Here is a 14,260-nt window from a genome sequence, read left to right as displayed (position 1 = left end):
TATTGTTCTACAGGTTACAATATACTCACAGTATGGAATATCCTTGCCGGATAAAGCGTTGTGTTTTTCTGTTACATTTTCTACGCCGCTTGGTGTTACAGGATCAGTGGGTTGAGGATAACTTAACTGGTCGCATGACTTGTTTATGAACTTGCTTTTGTCGTCAGGGTGTCCTTGGTAATTGTGATAGGTATACGCTGTATTGTGCACTGCGTACTCACAAAGTTAGCTAATTAACATATATAACTATGTGCGTTCATAATTTGTCTTGTGGCAAAGCCAACTTCGATTGACTTGTTCAGTACAATGCAACGAATGTGAGTTCGTACCCGTCTTCTATCATTTAGAAAACGAGGGCTCGGTCCCTAATAACGCTGGCGCACAGATTTACGTAATGAGCGAGATCTCTTCCGACAGCGGTCGCTAGCCGGTGGGATATTCAGTACTGTTTGTAGGTTGTGCGACAACCTGTTTTCAGGGATCTCAACTGCGGTATACCTGTCCCTGAAGGAGAAAATGGATGGTAAAGCCACCGATGTAGTTTCCTACCTCTCAACCTCCTAGTACGCAGCGGGAGTGGCAGGTTTCTCAATATTATTTCCCCGTTCATACAGCTTGGAAAGCAAGGGGATACGCTGCCCAGGGAAACCCAAGTGTTGAAAGATGATGCGTCGCCGTTACCCAAGTTGGGATCCACGACTTGGAATGAAAAGAAGCTTCGTTAGAGGTATCATGATAAATACAGTTCGTCATCATCAATAGATCAGTTGTCCGAGGGAGGAGACGGCGTACTCTGCAGTGCTGCCGAATGTCACCCTGTGAAGGCTGGGCAACAAGGCGGACTCGGCGCGAGAACCGTAGGAAGCCACCGAAAGAGCACGCCGCTAGTATATAACGGACTCATTAGCTATCCCTAAGGGAGAGAAGTAAGTCAAGAGGGATCGCCCCATCTCATCCAGTCAACCCGCCTAGATCTCGGTCCATCCCGCTGACACGATTCTCTAATGACCGTTTCTTCCTCTCCAGCGCGCGGATTTCTTCCAATTCTTGTCCAATATCCGCATCCGTCACCTCAACGGGCTCTTGCGGTGCACTAATCGGCACGTCGAACTCATCATAGTTATCCCCATAGGAACGGCTCATTCGCTCCAGCTCGGCCGTGTTGTTCGCAACCCTCTCCTCGAGTTCTAGTAACGACTCGGAGATCATTTGGTGCCGGTACCGGAGACTTGCGATCTTTTCCTGTGCACCCGCCACCGGACTAGAATGGTCAGTTAAGGGAATCCCCTGAAACCGCACTCAACAGGAGTCCACGTACTATACATTGCACAATATCTCCGCCCCCCGGAGCAGAACATCAACGTTCACTTCGCTGCGAGCGCCCCGGGTGGACGTCCCCGCTGACCGTTTGATCTCCTCCATCATATCCGACCCCAGCACGCGGGCCACAGCTGACTGATTGCGGCTGTTGCGCGCTGAGTAGATCCGACTTGCCATTGATTCGCCATCGGACTCAGTTGGGAAGGTGGTTCCTCGTCGCGTGGCTCGTCGGTGGGACGAAGATGTCTTAACAGCGGGATCGGTCTGGAAGAGTGCGCGTTCATGCGTTTCGGTGTCACGGATTAACGCGGTAATATCGTGTGCGCCGAGGAGGGCATTGGTAAAGATCCGCGGCGGGGGGAAACTGCAGGTGTTAGTCTGCGTGTGGAATGAAGGAAAATAGATCAATATGTCTCACGGGAGGTCGGCGATCGCATTTGCGGAGAGCTGGATCTGCTCGAGGTGGTTGTCCAGCAACATAACGACGGTATATGTTGTTTGTAGTCTGGCGAGGAGGATTGAAATCGAAGCCGAAAGAAGTAAACAGTGGCTGCTGCCTCAGGCTGCGCTGCGCGGCAGCTGAGCTCTGTCTGACTAAGCGCCGTCCTCAACTTCCTCTTGACATCACATCACCACCTCATCAATCTTCTTCCTCCCAACTCCCTCCCTCTTCCCCATCGTCCATCATCACTTCTCCCCCCCTTTCGTCCTTTACATTTGTTTTCCCGTGCCTGCTCTGTCTGGCTACCGGCTTTCTTCCGGTGTTCGTGGCTGTTGCTTCTGACTTGCGTCCCCCTTCCTCTGCTTCCGGTACCCGCAGCCCTGATTGCTCAGCGGAGCTTCCAGCTGCCCGACTTCTTGAAAGATGCCGGCTGAGAGACGTTCTCTGAGATCCAACAGCAAGTCCGATACCTCGTCGTCCGCAAACGGGGACAAAAACCGCTCTAGCTCCCAGAACACTAGCTCCAACCCCAAGGAGAAGGCCGCACCCACCACCCGAGCTGCCAGCAGGGCTAAAAACACAAGGGCGGCCTCGTCGAACAACAACGCAAACGCCGATATGGGCGAACAGCGCGATCAGCCTAAGGCTAATGGCTCTGAGCCGACTGAGAATGGCGTGAATGGCTCGGAGGATGTGGAAATGAGAGAGGATTCGGCAGGTGCGCCTACATCCTCATATACCGCCAGCAAGGATCGGAAAGGTGACGAGAAAATGACTGTTGTAGTGCCCCCTTCCAAGGGTTCGAGGTTATCGGCCGATAAAGGCCAGGATCAGGAAGGCGATGTCGCCATGGAGGGTGCCGAGGGTGATGAGAAGAAGGAACCAGAGGTCGACCCGAAGGTCAAGGCCGTCCAAGGTGAGTGACCGTCTTTTTGACACTGTGAGCGTGGTCTGATCATCCACGCCAATTTTCTCCGTGATATAGATATCAAGACCAACTTCACCCTCCTCGAGCGTGCCGTCGCCCATTTTGACCCGAGATTCACCCTCCGTGTCCTGCGGTCGATATCCTCCATGCGGAAACACATCACCGCTGATGTGTTGGCCGAAGTTATCGCTGACGTCTACCCTTCATCAAGCCCTACCGCATCCTTCCTCCTCGATGCCATCGACCAAGCTGGTGCCTTTGAGCGCACCACCAAGATGGACGTCGAGTCGGAGAAGACAAAGTCGAGTTCAAAGGAGATCCTGCCTGAAATTGATACTTATATGTCCATACTCGTCCAGATTTATCTTTACGACAGGAAGGAGATCCAGAAGGGTGCCCAGTTCTCCACGAACCTGATCGAGCGTCTGCGGACTTTAAACCGTCGCACCCTTGACTCGCTCGCTGCCCGTGTGTACTTCTACTACTCTCTTTTCTTTGAGCAGATCGCCCCTCTTCCGCCCTCCCCGGCGGCTGCCGTTACTTCCATCCGTCAGCCTCTTCTGGCCGCGTTGCGGACGGCTGTGCTGCGCAAGGATGTTGACACCCAGGCTACGGTCATGACCCTCTTGCTGCGGAATTACCTGTCGACATCCCACATCTCGCAGGCCGACCTGCTGATCTCCCACAACCGTTTCCCTCCCTCCGCCTCCAACAACCAGATTGCTCGCTACCTGTACTACCTGGGTCGCATCCGTGCCATCCAGCTGCAGTACACCGATGCCCATGGCCATCTGATTGGCGCAACCCGGAAATCGCCCTCCAGCCATAGCGCCCGTGGCTTCTATCAGGCATCCCATAAACTGTTGGTCGTGGTTGAACTGTTGATGGGTGACATCCCGGACCGGGCCATCTTCCGCCAGCCGGCTCTGGAACGGGCCATGCACCCGTACTTCCTGCTTGTTCAGGCGGTGAGTGTGGGTGACTTGGACGGATTCCTGAACATCGTCAACACGCACAGCGCCACCTTCCGGAAGGATGGCACATATACTCTCATTCTGCGCCTCCGGCAGAATGTCATCAAGACTGGCATTCGGATGATGTCCCTGTCCTACTCTCGGATTTCCCTCCGTGACATTTGCCTCCGTCTCCGGTTGGACAGCGAAGAGTCGGCAGAGTACATTGTGGCCAAGGCGATTCGTGATGGTGTGATCGAGGCCACCCTGGACCACGAGAATGGCTTCATGAAGAGCAAGGAAGTGGGAGATATCTACGCCACTCGGGAGCCTGGTGAGGTCTTCCACGAGCGCATTCGAGCTTGCTTGGCTCTTCACGATGAAAGTGTCAAGGTCAGTCCTCCCTTACTCCAGGTAAGGTATTTGCACGCATCTATCGCTGACATAAATTGCAACAACAGGCTATGCGCTTCCCCATGAATCAGCATCGCCTGGAGCTGAAGAGTGCCCAGGAGGCACGCGAGCGCGAGCGCGAGCTGGCGAAGGAAATTCAGGAAGGAGACATCGACGACGAAGACGCCGGCGGCGATTTCGATGCTATTTAGTGGGATTGCAGAGTGTCACCAACCCACAGTCACTTATTGTTTAATCCTGCTGTACCCTCGCCAAGGAATGGATTGGATGTTGGGGAAAGGCCTTTCGACTTATTGTGTTATCTTTGCCAGTTCATAGTTCGGGTGTGTATGAGGGAATACGCAGGATTGAGCTTGCCGGCGTGATTTTCCATGTTTCCTATATCTTTCGTGGTCGTTTCTTCGCCCGTTGAACTGGGACCCAGTCTTGTAGAGGCGGTCCCCAGCTTGTCTTTCTTCTCTTGTTTCTGACCATCCTGGATCTCATTGTAATTTCCATATTTCTAGACAAGAGATTTCTTCGTTGATTGCAGTTGTTCGTATGTAGCGCCTCAATCGCTGTTTGGTCCCGGCCTGTACATCTGGCTGCATTTTTTACTAGGCATAAGTAAGTTGTATAGGCGTTAGTTGCCTTAATCTGCTCTGAAGACAAGAGAGTATCCTTTCCTTTTAAAATAGTATGGCTAGGGACTGTACTGTTTTCGTCACTATCAGAACAGTGACCTATACCATCATATCCATTCTAATCATTAACCGTGCAGGCGGGAGACCTCTGCCATCCTCAAGCCTACCACCCTAGCAAGGTCCTTCATACTTCTGCGCAGCGCTGTGACGCAAGCCACCCACTCGAATCTCTGCTGCAGAACTCCCAGCGCTCCTTCGACCATCCCAAAGGGGGGGTGGTTCCATCCCTTCCATTCTCTACATCCATGGGATCTGTCATTTCATACAACGCGCGTCCGTTTCTCAACAGCTACCAAAGGTAGTCCATATGATAGGCCTGATTGTTAAATAGCGAAAATGTGCCTTGCTTGATATCCAGGTCTAATAGCTCTACCAAGGCTATACTAATACTATTGGCTTCACCCTTACCCTATCCGGAGCCAGCCACTACCACGGGATCACGACAGAGCTTCATTAGACTGTTCGTTCGCTATATATTGGAAAGAAGCGCACAAATTCTCCCTTATGCGTGTTTTGTGGATTAGTGGAAAAGTGCTGTGTATATGGCCCTTTGATGCTCTAGTTTGCCTAGTACTCAGGGGGTTTCATCATGGAGACCGCTAAAACCCGTTTCGGTCCGAGATAGACCTTCGCCAAGTATAGACACAACGCCGGCACCGCCAATGAGGGCCATCACGATGACACTGGCCAGAAATGCGGGGTTTGACCCTTGGGTAAAATCCGGGGTAGAAGTACCTGTATAAACAAAGCGCATAATGTATATGACGGACGATATCGTGGAATACTGACTTTTTAGCATTGTCCCTTTCCATATTGCAGACTGGTCCATCTAATCTTAATTTCAGCTAGACCATCATGACGTACGATCAAAGAAAGCCAGACTTCTCTCACATAGAAGGCTCACTTATGGTGAAGGCTGAGGGCGGACATGGTATTGTTGAAGATCAACAGCTTAACGCATTGAATAAACGAATTGTTAGGAAGGTGAGCACCATGTCTTCAACAAGCAAGTCCATTTGCCTAACTCCATGATTAATAGTACGATATATGGGTCTTGCCTCTGGTCTGGGTCTTGTACATCATCTCATACTTGGACCGCGGAAACATTGGTAATGCGAAGACGGCTGGTGCTCAAAGTGATCTCGGCCTGACGAGCACACAGGTCGGCCCCCTTATGTCTGGCACAAGGATAGATCTGACACCTCCTGGTAGTGGTCTTGGGTTCTTTTATCGTTTTATATTACATACACCTGTCTCGAATGGTTGGTCCTGTGTTGGAAGATATTTCCAGCTCATATATATGTCACAGTGTTGTGTATACTGTAAGTTTGAGATCTAATCAACTACCCTGCTTGCTTGACTACGTATTAACAGGATGCCAAATAGCTGGGGTGTGGCGGCGATGTGTTCTGGACTGGTCCACAATATGGCAGGGTTGGTTGCCTGTAGAGTCGCCTTAGGGGTGCTGGAAGCAGGTTTTGGCGCTGGCGTTCCTTACTATCTCTCGCTTTGCTACAAACGCCGAGAGCTGGGAACTCGGCTGTCCATCTTGCTGGGGTCCAGCCCGATCGCGAACTGTATTTCAGGAGCTCTTGCGTACGGGATCACTCAGATACGCTCACATCTGGAGCCTTGGAGGCTGATATTTCTCATTGGTGAGTAAAAGCATAAGTCTAGGGTCTCATTCAGAAGATTTTCTAACAGGATAAATACTAGAGGGCGCACCATCCGTGGCCGTCGCCCCTGTAGTCTGGTTTTTGCTGATGGATACCCCATCGACAGCCAAATTTTTCACTGAGGAAGAACGTACATTTGCTGTCGAGCGGATGGAGACCCGTGATACAACGCAGAAGTCGCGGCTGTCTAAGGCTCAGCTAGTCGCAGGCTTAACAGACTATAAGAACTACTGCCATGCGTGTTTGCATTTCTCATGCAATTATTCATTTGCGGGGCTGTCAAACTTCCTACCCATGATTGTCCACGCCATAGGATACGATTCAATCGATGCGCAGGGTCTCACAGCACCACCATACCTGGGGGCTTTCATATCCAGTATCTTAGTCGCCTGGCTGTCAGACCGTTATGGGGCAAGGGGGTGGATTCTGGCGGCTTGTGCCTCCGTTAGTACCATCGGATATGCGCTATTGGCGACGCAGACTGGCACAGCGGTGCGTTACGTTGCTATTTGGCTGACGAGCTGCGGCATATTTCCCGCACTCGCAATAAATATGACATGGATGCTGAACAATAATGCTGGGGACACGAAGAAAGGAGTTGGCATGTCCTTACTCGCCATTATCGGGCAATGCTCATCTTTTGTGGCCTCTTTTATGTTCCCTAACTCAGACGGGTAAGTTGTGTCCTATCCCAATTTGCCGTTCTACACTCAGGCTTCAGACTGATGATTATTTTCAGACCCTACTTCGTGAGAGGCACTGCCATAGGGTGTGGCCTGTCGGGCTTGATTGTCCCCGCCGGTCTGGTCCTACATTTTGCCTATGCGGCCGAGAACAAACGCAAGGAACAGGAGGTGGGCACAATGCAGGAAGGTGAGGGTCCGGTAGATGTTAGTGCTGTTGGGGACCGCCATAATCAATTCCGTCTGATGACCTAAAAATCATGCCGACTGGGTTAGGTAGTTGATATTACTGATACGGATACAAATCAATAAGTAGGATCTGTGTGTTGAAAGGTGCTAGTAAAGGACCCGTTCTTTTTCGTTTTTTAGGGATGCCACTATATACGAATAGGCAGTTGATGCAGTGTGTTAGGTTCTCCCAATCACCATCCAATTCGATGTCATGTACCTACTGTAAATGGACCAAGAAATTTATCTCAAATAAGCCTAATGCACCGGAAAAGTGATCTTCGCCAATGCGGGGAGATGAGTGCTATCTCCCAGGTTGGCACTAGCCGAGGCATAGGGTAGTGCTCATACCGCGTCTATCCGTTCAGCAGGGCGCCCATCTTCCTTCTTCAGATCTGCTTCCCGTTTCTATTATCAAGCGGTGAGCACACGGCTCCGTGTATCATGTCATCGAGTTTGACGGAGAAACGTTCGCCGCGCCGAGATCAAGGCTACAAGCGGGGATATGTAGCTTGTGTGGGATGCCGCGCTCGCAAAGTCCGATGCGTGCTGACGGATAGTCAACCGCCATGCGCCAAATGTCGTCGTGAACACCGCGAGTGTGTCTATCAAGCGACGGGAAAGACAGGGAAGCATCGCGAGCCACCCCGATGGGCGCAGTCTGTTGACCAGCCCCGACAATCTGTGCCATCACTGAACCAGGAGCGAGAATCGGAGATCGGCTATGAGCGGATTACACAAGGGGAGGAAGCCCATTCCCATTCCGATGTCGCTGAGAGTCCGTCGAATGAAGATAGTCATCCCCTGACAGGCCGGATGATGTCTACGATCCTTGCCCGGCCGCGAGACGCACTGGATATTCTCTTTGACGCGGCTCAGTCACGAGCAGAAGCATTACCATCTCACAGCCAGGACCTATATGCACAGGCGTCAGTCAATAGCGCGAATCCGTCCAGTATAATCTCTGAAAGCGGGTTGGTGCCTGTCTCTGGATTGTCCCAACCGGACGATGAGGTGCTCGATCTATGGGACAAGTGTCGATTCGTCCGACAGGGGTGGTTCACGGCCCAGGAAGCAGTGACCTACTTGGACTTGTAAGCCTAAATAGAGAGGCCATCAAATAAGGATGCTAGCTAACATCAGTCTTTAGATTTTATCGATATCTGGCACCACTATCTCCGGTTCTTACTGACCGTTATTGCGAGCATCGCTATCATGACCAACTAATCCGGGAAGAGCCCATGCTCTGCTGCACTCTGCTGATGATCTCGTCCCGATTCTTCATCCTACCTGGAGCTGGTGGGGTCTCTCGAAGCCACTTTATCCACCATCGTCTTTGGCAGTATTGCGAACTGCTCATCCGCCGTATTATGTTGGGACAGGAGAAGTATTCCACGGCGAAGACCCGGGTTGTAGGTTCGATTGAAAGCCTGATGTTGATCTCCGACTGGCATCCTCGATCAGTGCACTTCCCGCCCGATACTGAAGGGTGGGATGGCGAGTTAATATCTCCCGAATATGACCGTGCCAATCGTTTGCAGACCACGGGTGATGTGCCACTGATTCGATGGCGCGAAGATGTTTTCGAACCTGCAAAGCGATCGGAACGCATTTCTTGGATGCTGCTTGGGGCTGCCATGAGCCTGGCATATGAGCTGGGGGTATTTTCTGAGTCGTCAAACCAAGCAGATCTGAATTCTTGTGGACAGGACCATCAAAGTGTGCGCATATATCGTGCCCGGAAACTCCTCTGCATTTATACCATGCAGATGGCTGTGAGAATGGGATCATCGGCGTCCTTGCTACCGGACCACATTAGTTTCGCTCCAATGGCATCATCGAGAGTTTCGCCCATCAATCCGCAGTGGGAGGCGTACATGAATTTATGGATGAAGCTGACCCGTCTAATGAAGAGCGCATCGGCTATGCTATTCCAGTCCATGCCCTATGTCAAGCAGCAGCTCATATCGGGTAATTATCATGCATTGCTACAGCAGGTCACAACATCTATAGTTGGCTGGCATGAAGAATATACTTCCTTGTCATATAGTAAGTTCACTTTGCAAACACTATTCAAGGTGGGATTATGTGGATCATCTTGCTCACTTAGTCTAATATAAGATATACCAGAAGCATTGAGGCCTCTGATCCTGATCGAGTTCCATTACCTCAAAACGTACACTGGGTCCCTCTCTATCCAGGCAGTAGTGGAAAGGACCCTAAGAAAAAAACAATCTCATGCGAGTGATGCCATCTACAAGAGCTTGGAAGGGTGTGTATTGCCACACGATCAACATTTTATCCGGGAGGTGATAGGCGATAGCATGCAAGTTATGGAGCTAGCTACCTCGATGGCATCGCAAGGTCGGCTAAGATATTCACCATTGCGCACCCTTCTTTGTATTACATCCTCGTCAATCTTTTTGTTGAAGGCTCTCAGTCTCGGTGTCCGCCACGCTGAGCTTCAGGTGGCATTAAACATGCTGGAACGGTGCATTCTGGCCTTGCGGTCCTCAGGCACGGATGATATGGATTTCTCCCTCCGATATGCGACCTTAATTGAAAAACATGTGGCGCGCTTCAGACAGGAATTCCTGCCTCCACAATCATCTGACCGCAACTCAACGATGGGTAGCTTCCAGCCCGGACTGATCCCGGAACAATTCGAAGGACAGGACGTCGGGATAGCTGGATCGTTGTTCCCCGCAACAGATCACCGCGTACAGGAAGATTTTACAGGAACATCGCGTGAAAGTAGGAATGAGACAGTGAGTTTCCTGAACCCATTCATCTCCGGGGAGGATTGGTGCGTCAGACCGTTCGATCCGAACATCGCTCCTTTCAGCTCCAATGGTGATGGTGTTTCTCTTGGGCTGGAGTTGGATTCGTTGGACTTCTTATGGAAGTTGAGTAGTGTCGGGGGCGCATGATGCCTTTATCCAAGAATTTAGTGATAGGATGCAATATTCTTATACAAAAGAGACCATGAATTTATACTTGAGAGCATCAGCCTTCCGCTAGGTTTGTCGACTGTAGAATTCTTAATATGGAATGGATTGGTACAGAGCAAATCGAAACCTCCGCCCCCGCAAGACAAGTTTATTTCCAAACCTTAATGCCAAGGCGCTAATCTGCAAGAACTATTTTACAGTGTAATATATTATGTATTATTTCGGTATATATTTTTTTACTGGACTTAGTAATCTGTACTGATGGATACATCGTCCACAGAACCTGATGGAAGGGTTCAGTCGCAACTGGGAGGTGAACCGTTCGATTAGGCAAGTTGTCAGCAGCGCATTAAACCAATAAGTCGTCTGGAAGCTTATACATTGCCGTCGAAGTTGGCGCCCTCAAGTAGCAGTTTGACAGCTTCCACATCCCCAGCCTCTGCTGCCCGGGACAGCGCCGTCTGATAGGCTACTAATCTTACATTATGGAAATACTGGAAATACTCAACGTCCCCAGTTAACTGACTCTGGTCTTGTCGCTTTTTGCGTTTTCTGTCTGATATCGAGGCCATTTTTCTAGTTCCATTGTGTGGTTCATCAGTCTCATCCTCGACAATCTTGGGCTTTCGACGTGATCGATCAAACCATACGTTGCAGAGAGAGCTTATAGTAATGTAAGTCAGCCTGTCATTCAATCGACAGAAATTGTCATGCTTGAAGAAACCTATCGACTCACCATCTTCTACCACCACCAGGCATCCAAAGGTCTGGCTAGATCCGCATCGAGGGATAGGGTAGACCTCATCAGTGGGATTAGGGTGCTTAAATATGACAGCCATGGTTATAGCTGTCCCAGGTAGCAATTAACATTTTGAGGGATTTCGCAAAAGCTTGCCGTGGATATTAGCATGCTTCCAACCCTGACATCGGGACTGTTGCCAGGTGAGATCACTATTTTTATTCTCCCTCCACTAAAACCCTCGCACCCTTTGGCCAAACATACTGTCAGGCTTCCGGCTCTGGCTAAGGGCTGACGCATTCCCAAAAGTCCGACAGAGAACCTTCTACTTATTGGCCGGTTTTCAGTCCCAGAAAAACAACCAACACTGCGCAATAACTGTAAAGGTTAATGAACAGGCAGGGCCGTATGCAAAAGAAGACTTACCCAGAAGCAGCAGTTAAGACCTCGTGCGCCTGTGCTCTTGTCGATAATCCAAAAAAGGCAGCAAACAGACCGGACCATCCAATAATACATCCAAGGTTTTGCCACTTGGTCCATGTGTTTACATTAAGATAGAGTAAACTAGCGGGCGTTAAAATGAAAAATAGTGTCATCACTAGGAGTACCCAAAGGGAAATAGTCATCATCCGTTCAGTAGTGATATACTTCACATCACTGCCAAACTTTTTTCTGTCAATACGACTGGTTAACTAGTTAAAGCAGTGACTAGTCAGTCTGCAGCCTTGGTATTTTCAGTATATCTAAGCTTGAGATCTTTATCTTTCAAACATGGTAGCTTAGGCAAGTTTCGGTAGCAGTAAGGTTTCCAATTAGGCGCACTTACAGCGTGGGTAGGAAATAATTTTAGCGGAAGAGTAATAAAGAAGCCCCGAATGAAATCTTCGAGCTTTGTATTCCGGGGGTAAGGAGAAAGCGTCATAAGGTCATCCGCACGGAACAGCCAGTCATAATCCTCGTCATGAAGGTCTTCGTGCGTCTTATTCGTTTTCTCCACGAACCTCATGAGAGAGTTTAACGTCATTTTCTCTGGTGAGCGATAGGATAGTAGAGTCCTTTGGCTCTCTGCAAGCTCAGTATATTCTTTAAGGAGTTTTGATATGTCCTTAAGCAATTCATGTCGTTTTTCTGGTTCATTTGGAGAGTATTTGAGGAGGTCCTTCAGAATTTTTTCCTTCTTTAGCAGTTGACCTTGGGTGTCCAAGAGGCAATGAGTAAACAACCACTTAAAGCGACAGAAAATCTGATTTGTCGCGTCTGCACTTAGAACAAATGACAACCGTGGGAAGCCATTTTTATATTCGGAAACTTAAGCCCGATAAGTAACGATTTCGAGGAAGTTTTTGGTAGGACTTGCCATTATCAACATCTTCTCGGTTGATGAAGCATGTTTTCCACTTCGGGTCAGTGAGCGGCCGTATATAGTAGGAACCAAAATAGGTCTGGTACAACCAATGCAGTAGTTTCTTCCAGAACAAGCCGACCGGATTCTTCGCCATTGTACAGCTCATCAATAACCAGATTGTTCCCGCGGAGTAATCATATTCTGCTGAGACCCTGTTGAAATGCGGAGATGCCGCATATTTAAATATGATCTCGTGGCGGCACAGTGGTATCTTGGACATGTCAACGTGAAAGTTTGATCCAACTTATAATATACCTTTACACGGTGACATCGTCGCTTCCCTTACTATATCAAGAAATATATGACGTACTGATTTTTATTTTTAATCGTATGCTGGTTACTATGGACAGCGTCAGAAACGCCTTTAAAGGTTGGACACGTACGTTATAAATTGATGCTGAGTATTTGGGTGGCGGAAAGCCACTGGGCTAACCGCCTGAACGCAATAGACGTGCGCAGTGATTTGTGGGTCTAGTTTCCTGTGTCAATGACATGACAACAGGAAATTGATTCAGACTGCAATGACTTCATACTTGCAAAATAAGCATTTTGCCTTTCTCATCTGGTTCTGCTTGCGCAAGTGTTAGACGGATGGGACTGCACATAAGGTTTTAGGGTTATCTGTTTAGCGTCGATGTTGTTGTCAAATAAAGACCTGAATCGACCGTTCTAGAACACCAGATTTCCATTTTAATGCCAATAACGGCGCCACTTCTTCAGACTTCACTCAGGTGAGATAGGGACACCAGAGCCAGTAAAAGAAAAATCGAAGGATAAATCAAGACTGTCAGCACTTTCCATGTTTTGTATTAGCGCGGAGGGAAGTGGGTTCCTTGCGCGGATATGTGGAAAAATGGAAAAAATGGAAAGGGTTACAAGTAGAAGGGATGCTCAGCCCTTCGGTCTTATCAATGCCCTATTAGTGTGATACGCCACTAATTGCTGCAGGCCAGCACGAACGTTACCATGCTGATCTTCGAACTGACCTCAATAGTGGTGCATCGATGCACCAGTTTATGCCTCTGAATTTGTCACAAATTTTAGCTCTATAAGTCAACTGTGGCTCTCAAAGAGGCGTGTTTATTTCATAGAAGCAGCAAGTATGTTGAGTATGGAACCATGACGACTGTATGATAGTAGTTTGCTTGAATAATGCTTCTCTAATATATTAAATCATCAATAGGCCCTTCCAGAACTAGATAGATCGCACGTTAATTCATGTGATTCTCAAACTACTTCATCGGTCTTTGGATAGCCTCCTTGTTAAGGCCTTGTCTCACTTAAGTATCTCATATTTTCCATAGATGTACCTTAGCCTCATCTAAAACTCTTCGCTTCTGTTATTCATAGAAACTTATTACCTCACTTCTCGGATCCTCGCTATCCCTGGGCCCGACTTCTGAGGAGGATCATAATGGGGATATACTTTGAACCTTATAATGCCGGAATGATGGCCATATCTGATACTGTCGGCACTGCAACCAAAATACTGTTTGATACTGTCAGCACTGGAACCAAGATAATACTGTCTGATATTGTCAGTACCGGCAGCAAAGTGGCTTCCGACACTGTCAGCACTGGAAACAAAGTCGCGTCCGATATTGCTAGTACCAAAACGAAGGTCACGTCCGATATCGCCAGCACTGGAACCAAGATACTGTCTGATATTGTTAGTACTGGAACCAAAGTTGGGTTAGATACCATGAGTACTTTAAGACAAATTGAACTCGGTGCTGATATTGTCGGCACTGGCAGAAAAGTGGCTTCTGATACTTTCAGCACTGGAAAAAAGGTCGTTTCTGATATTGCTAGTACTACAATGAAGGTCACGTCTGATA

General features: G+C 48.9%; 4 protein-coding genes across 4 annotated transcripts; 3 read left to right on the top strand and 1 right to left on the bottom strand.

Annotated features, from left to right (window-relative positions):
* Window positions 1-691: 691 nt before the first annotated feature.
* BDV59DRAFT_176079 (uncharacterized protein) lies at window positions 692-1,972 on the bottom strand. The gene is made up of 3 exons (XM_073689378.1): window positions 1,739-1,972; window positions 1,319-1,684; window positions 692-1,261 (listed from the first exon to the last, which is right to left on the bottom strand). Exons 1-3 carry the CDS (start codon window positions 1,798-1,800, stop codon window positions 952-954), a joined length of 738 nt encoding a protein of 245 aa, XP_073548994.1. The 5' UTR covers window positions 1,801-1,972; the 3' UTR covers window positions 692-951.
* Window positions 1,973-1,977: 5 nt separating this feature from the next.
* BDV59DRAFT_176073 (proteasome regulatory particle lid subunit RPN3) lies at window positions 1,978-4,635 on the top strand. Its single transcript, XM_073689377.1, has 3 exons — window positions 1,978-2,678; window positions 2,748-4,036; window positions 4,105-4,635. Exons 1-3 carry the CDS (start codon window positions 2,186-2,188, stop codon window positions 4,246-4,248), a joined length of 1,926 nt encoding a protein of 641 aa, XP_073548993.1. The 5' UTR covers window positions 1,978-2,185; the 3' UTR covers window positions 4,249-4,635.
* A 960-nt stretch (window positions 4,636-5,595) lies between these two features.
* Window positions 5,596-7,354, top strand: BDV59DRAFT_192578 (MFS general substrate transporter; the record flags this gene model as incomplete). The annotated part of the gene is made up of 6 exons (XM_073692069.1): window positions 5,596-5,724; window positions 5,780-5,902; window positions 5,953-6,062; window positions 6,127-6,395; window positions 6,457-7,090; window positions 7,156-7,354. The coding sequence occupies 6 exons, from the start codon at window positions 5,596-5,598 to the stop codon at window positions 7,352-7,354; spliced, it is 1,464 nt and encodes a 487-aa protein (XP_073548992.1).
* A 417-nt stretch (window positions 7,355-7,771) lies between these two features.
* On the top strand, window positions 7,772-10,257 carry BDV59DRAFT_207238 (Zn(II)2Cys6 transcription factor; the record flags this gene model as incomplete). The annotated part of the gene is made up of 4 exons (XM_073694960.1): window positions 7,772-8,421; window positions 8,478-9,376; window positions 9,458-9,958; window positions 10,040-10,257. The coding sequence occupies 4 exons, from the start codon at window positions 7,772-7,774 to the stop codon at window positions 10,255-10,257; spliced, it is 2,268 nt and encodes a 755-aa protein (XP_073548991.1).
* Window positions 10,258-14,260: the final 4,003 nt, after the last annotated feature.

Source organism: Aspergillus ambiguus, assembly GCF_047715705.1.
Source record: "Aspergillus ambiguus strain CBS 117.58 unplaced genomic scaffold BDV59scaffold_11, whole genome shotgun sequence".
NCBI classification, from domain to species: domain Eukaryota; kingdom Fungi; phylum Ascomycota; class Eurotiomycetes; order Eurotiales; family Aspergillaceae; genus Aspergillus; species Aspergillus ambiguus.
Note: the sequence above shows the minus strand (reverse complement) of the source record. Positions and strands in the feature narration are given on the sequence as shown.

Bases quoted from the DNA above. Each gene is read 5' to 3' on its own strand.
- BDV59DRAFT_176079 (XM_073689378.1), bottom strand. From the start codon at position 1,800: ATGTTGCTGGACAACCACCTCGAGCAGATCCAGCTCTCCGCAAATGCG. The intron at 1,685-1,738 runs GTGAGACATATT...TAACACCTGCAG, and splicing joins AATGCGATCGCCGACCTCCC to TTTCCCCCCGCCGCGGATCT. The intron at 1,262-1,318 runs GTACGTGGACTC...TGACCATTCTAG, and splicing joins GAGATATTGTGCAATGTATA to TCCGGTGGCGGGTGCACAGG.
- BDV59DRAFT_176073 (XM_073689377.1), top strand. From the start codon at position 2,186: ATGCCGGCTGAGAGACGTTCTCTGAGATCCAACAGCAAGTCCGATACC. The intron at 2,679-2,747 runs GTGAGTGACCGT...TCCGTGATATAG, and splicing joins GAAGGTCAAGGCCGTCCAAG to ATATCAAGACCAACTTCACC. The intron at 4,037-4,104 runs GTCAGTCCTCCC...TTGCAACAACAG, and splicing joins TTCACGATGAAAGTGTCAAG to GCTATGCGCTTCCCCATGAA.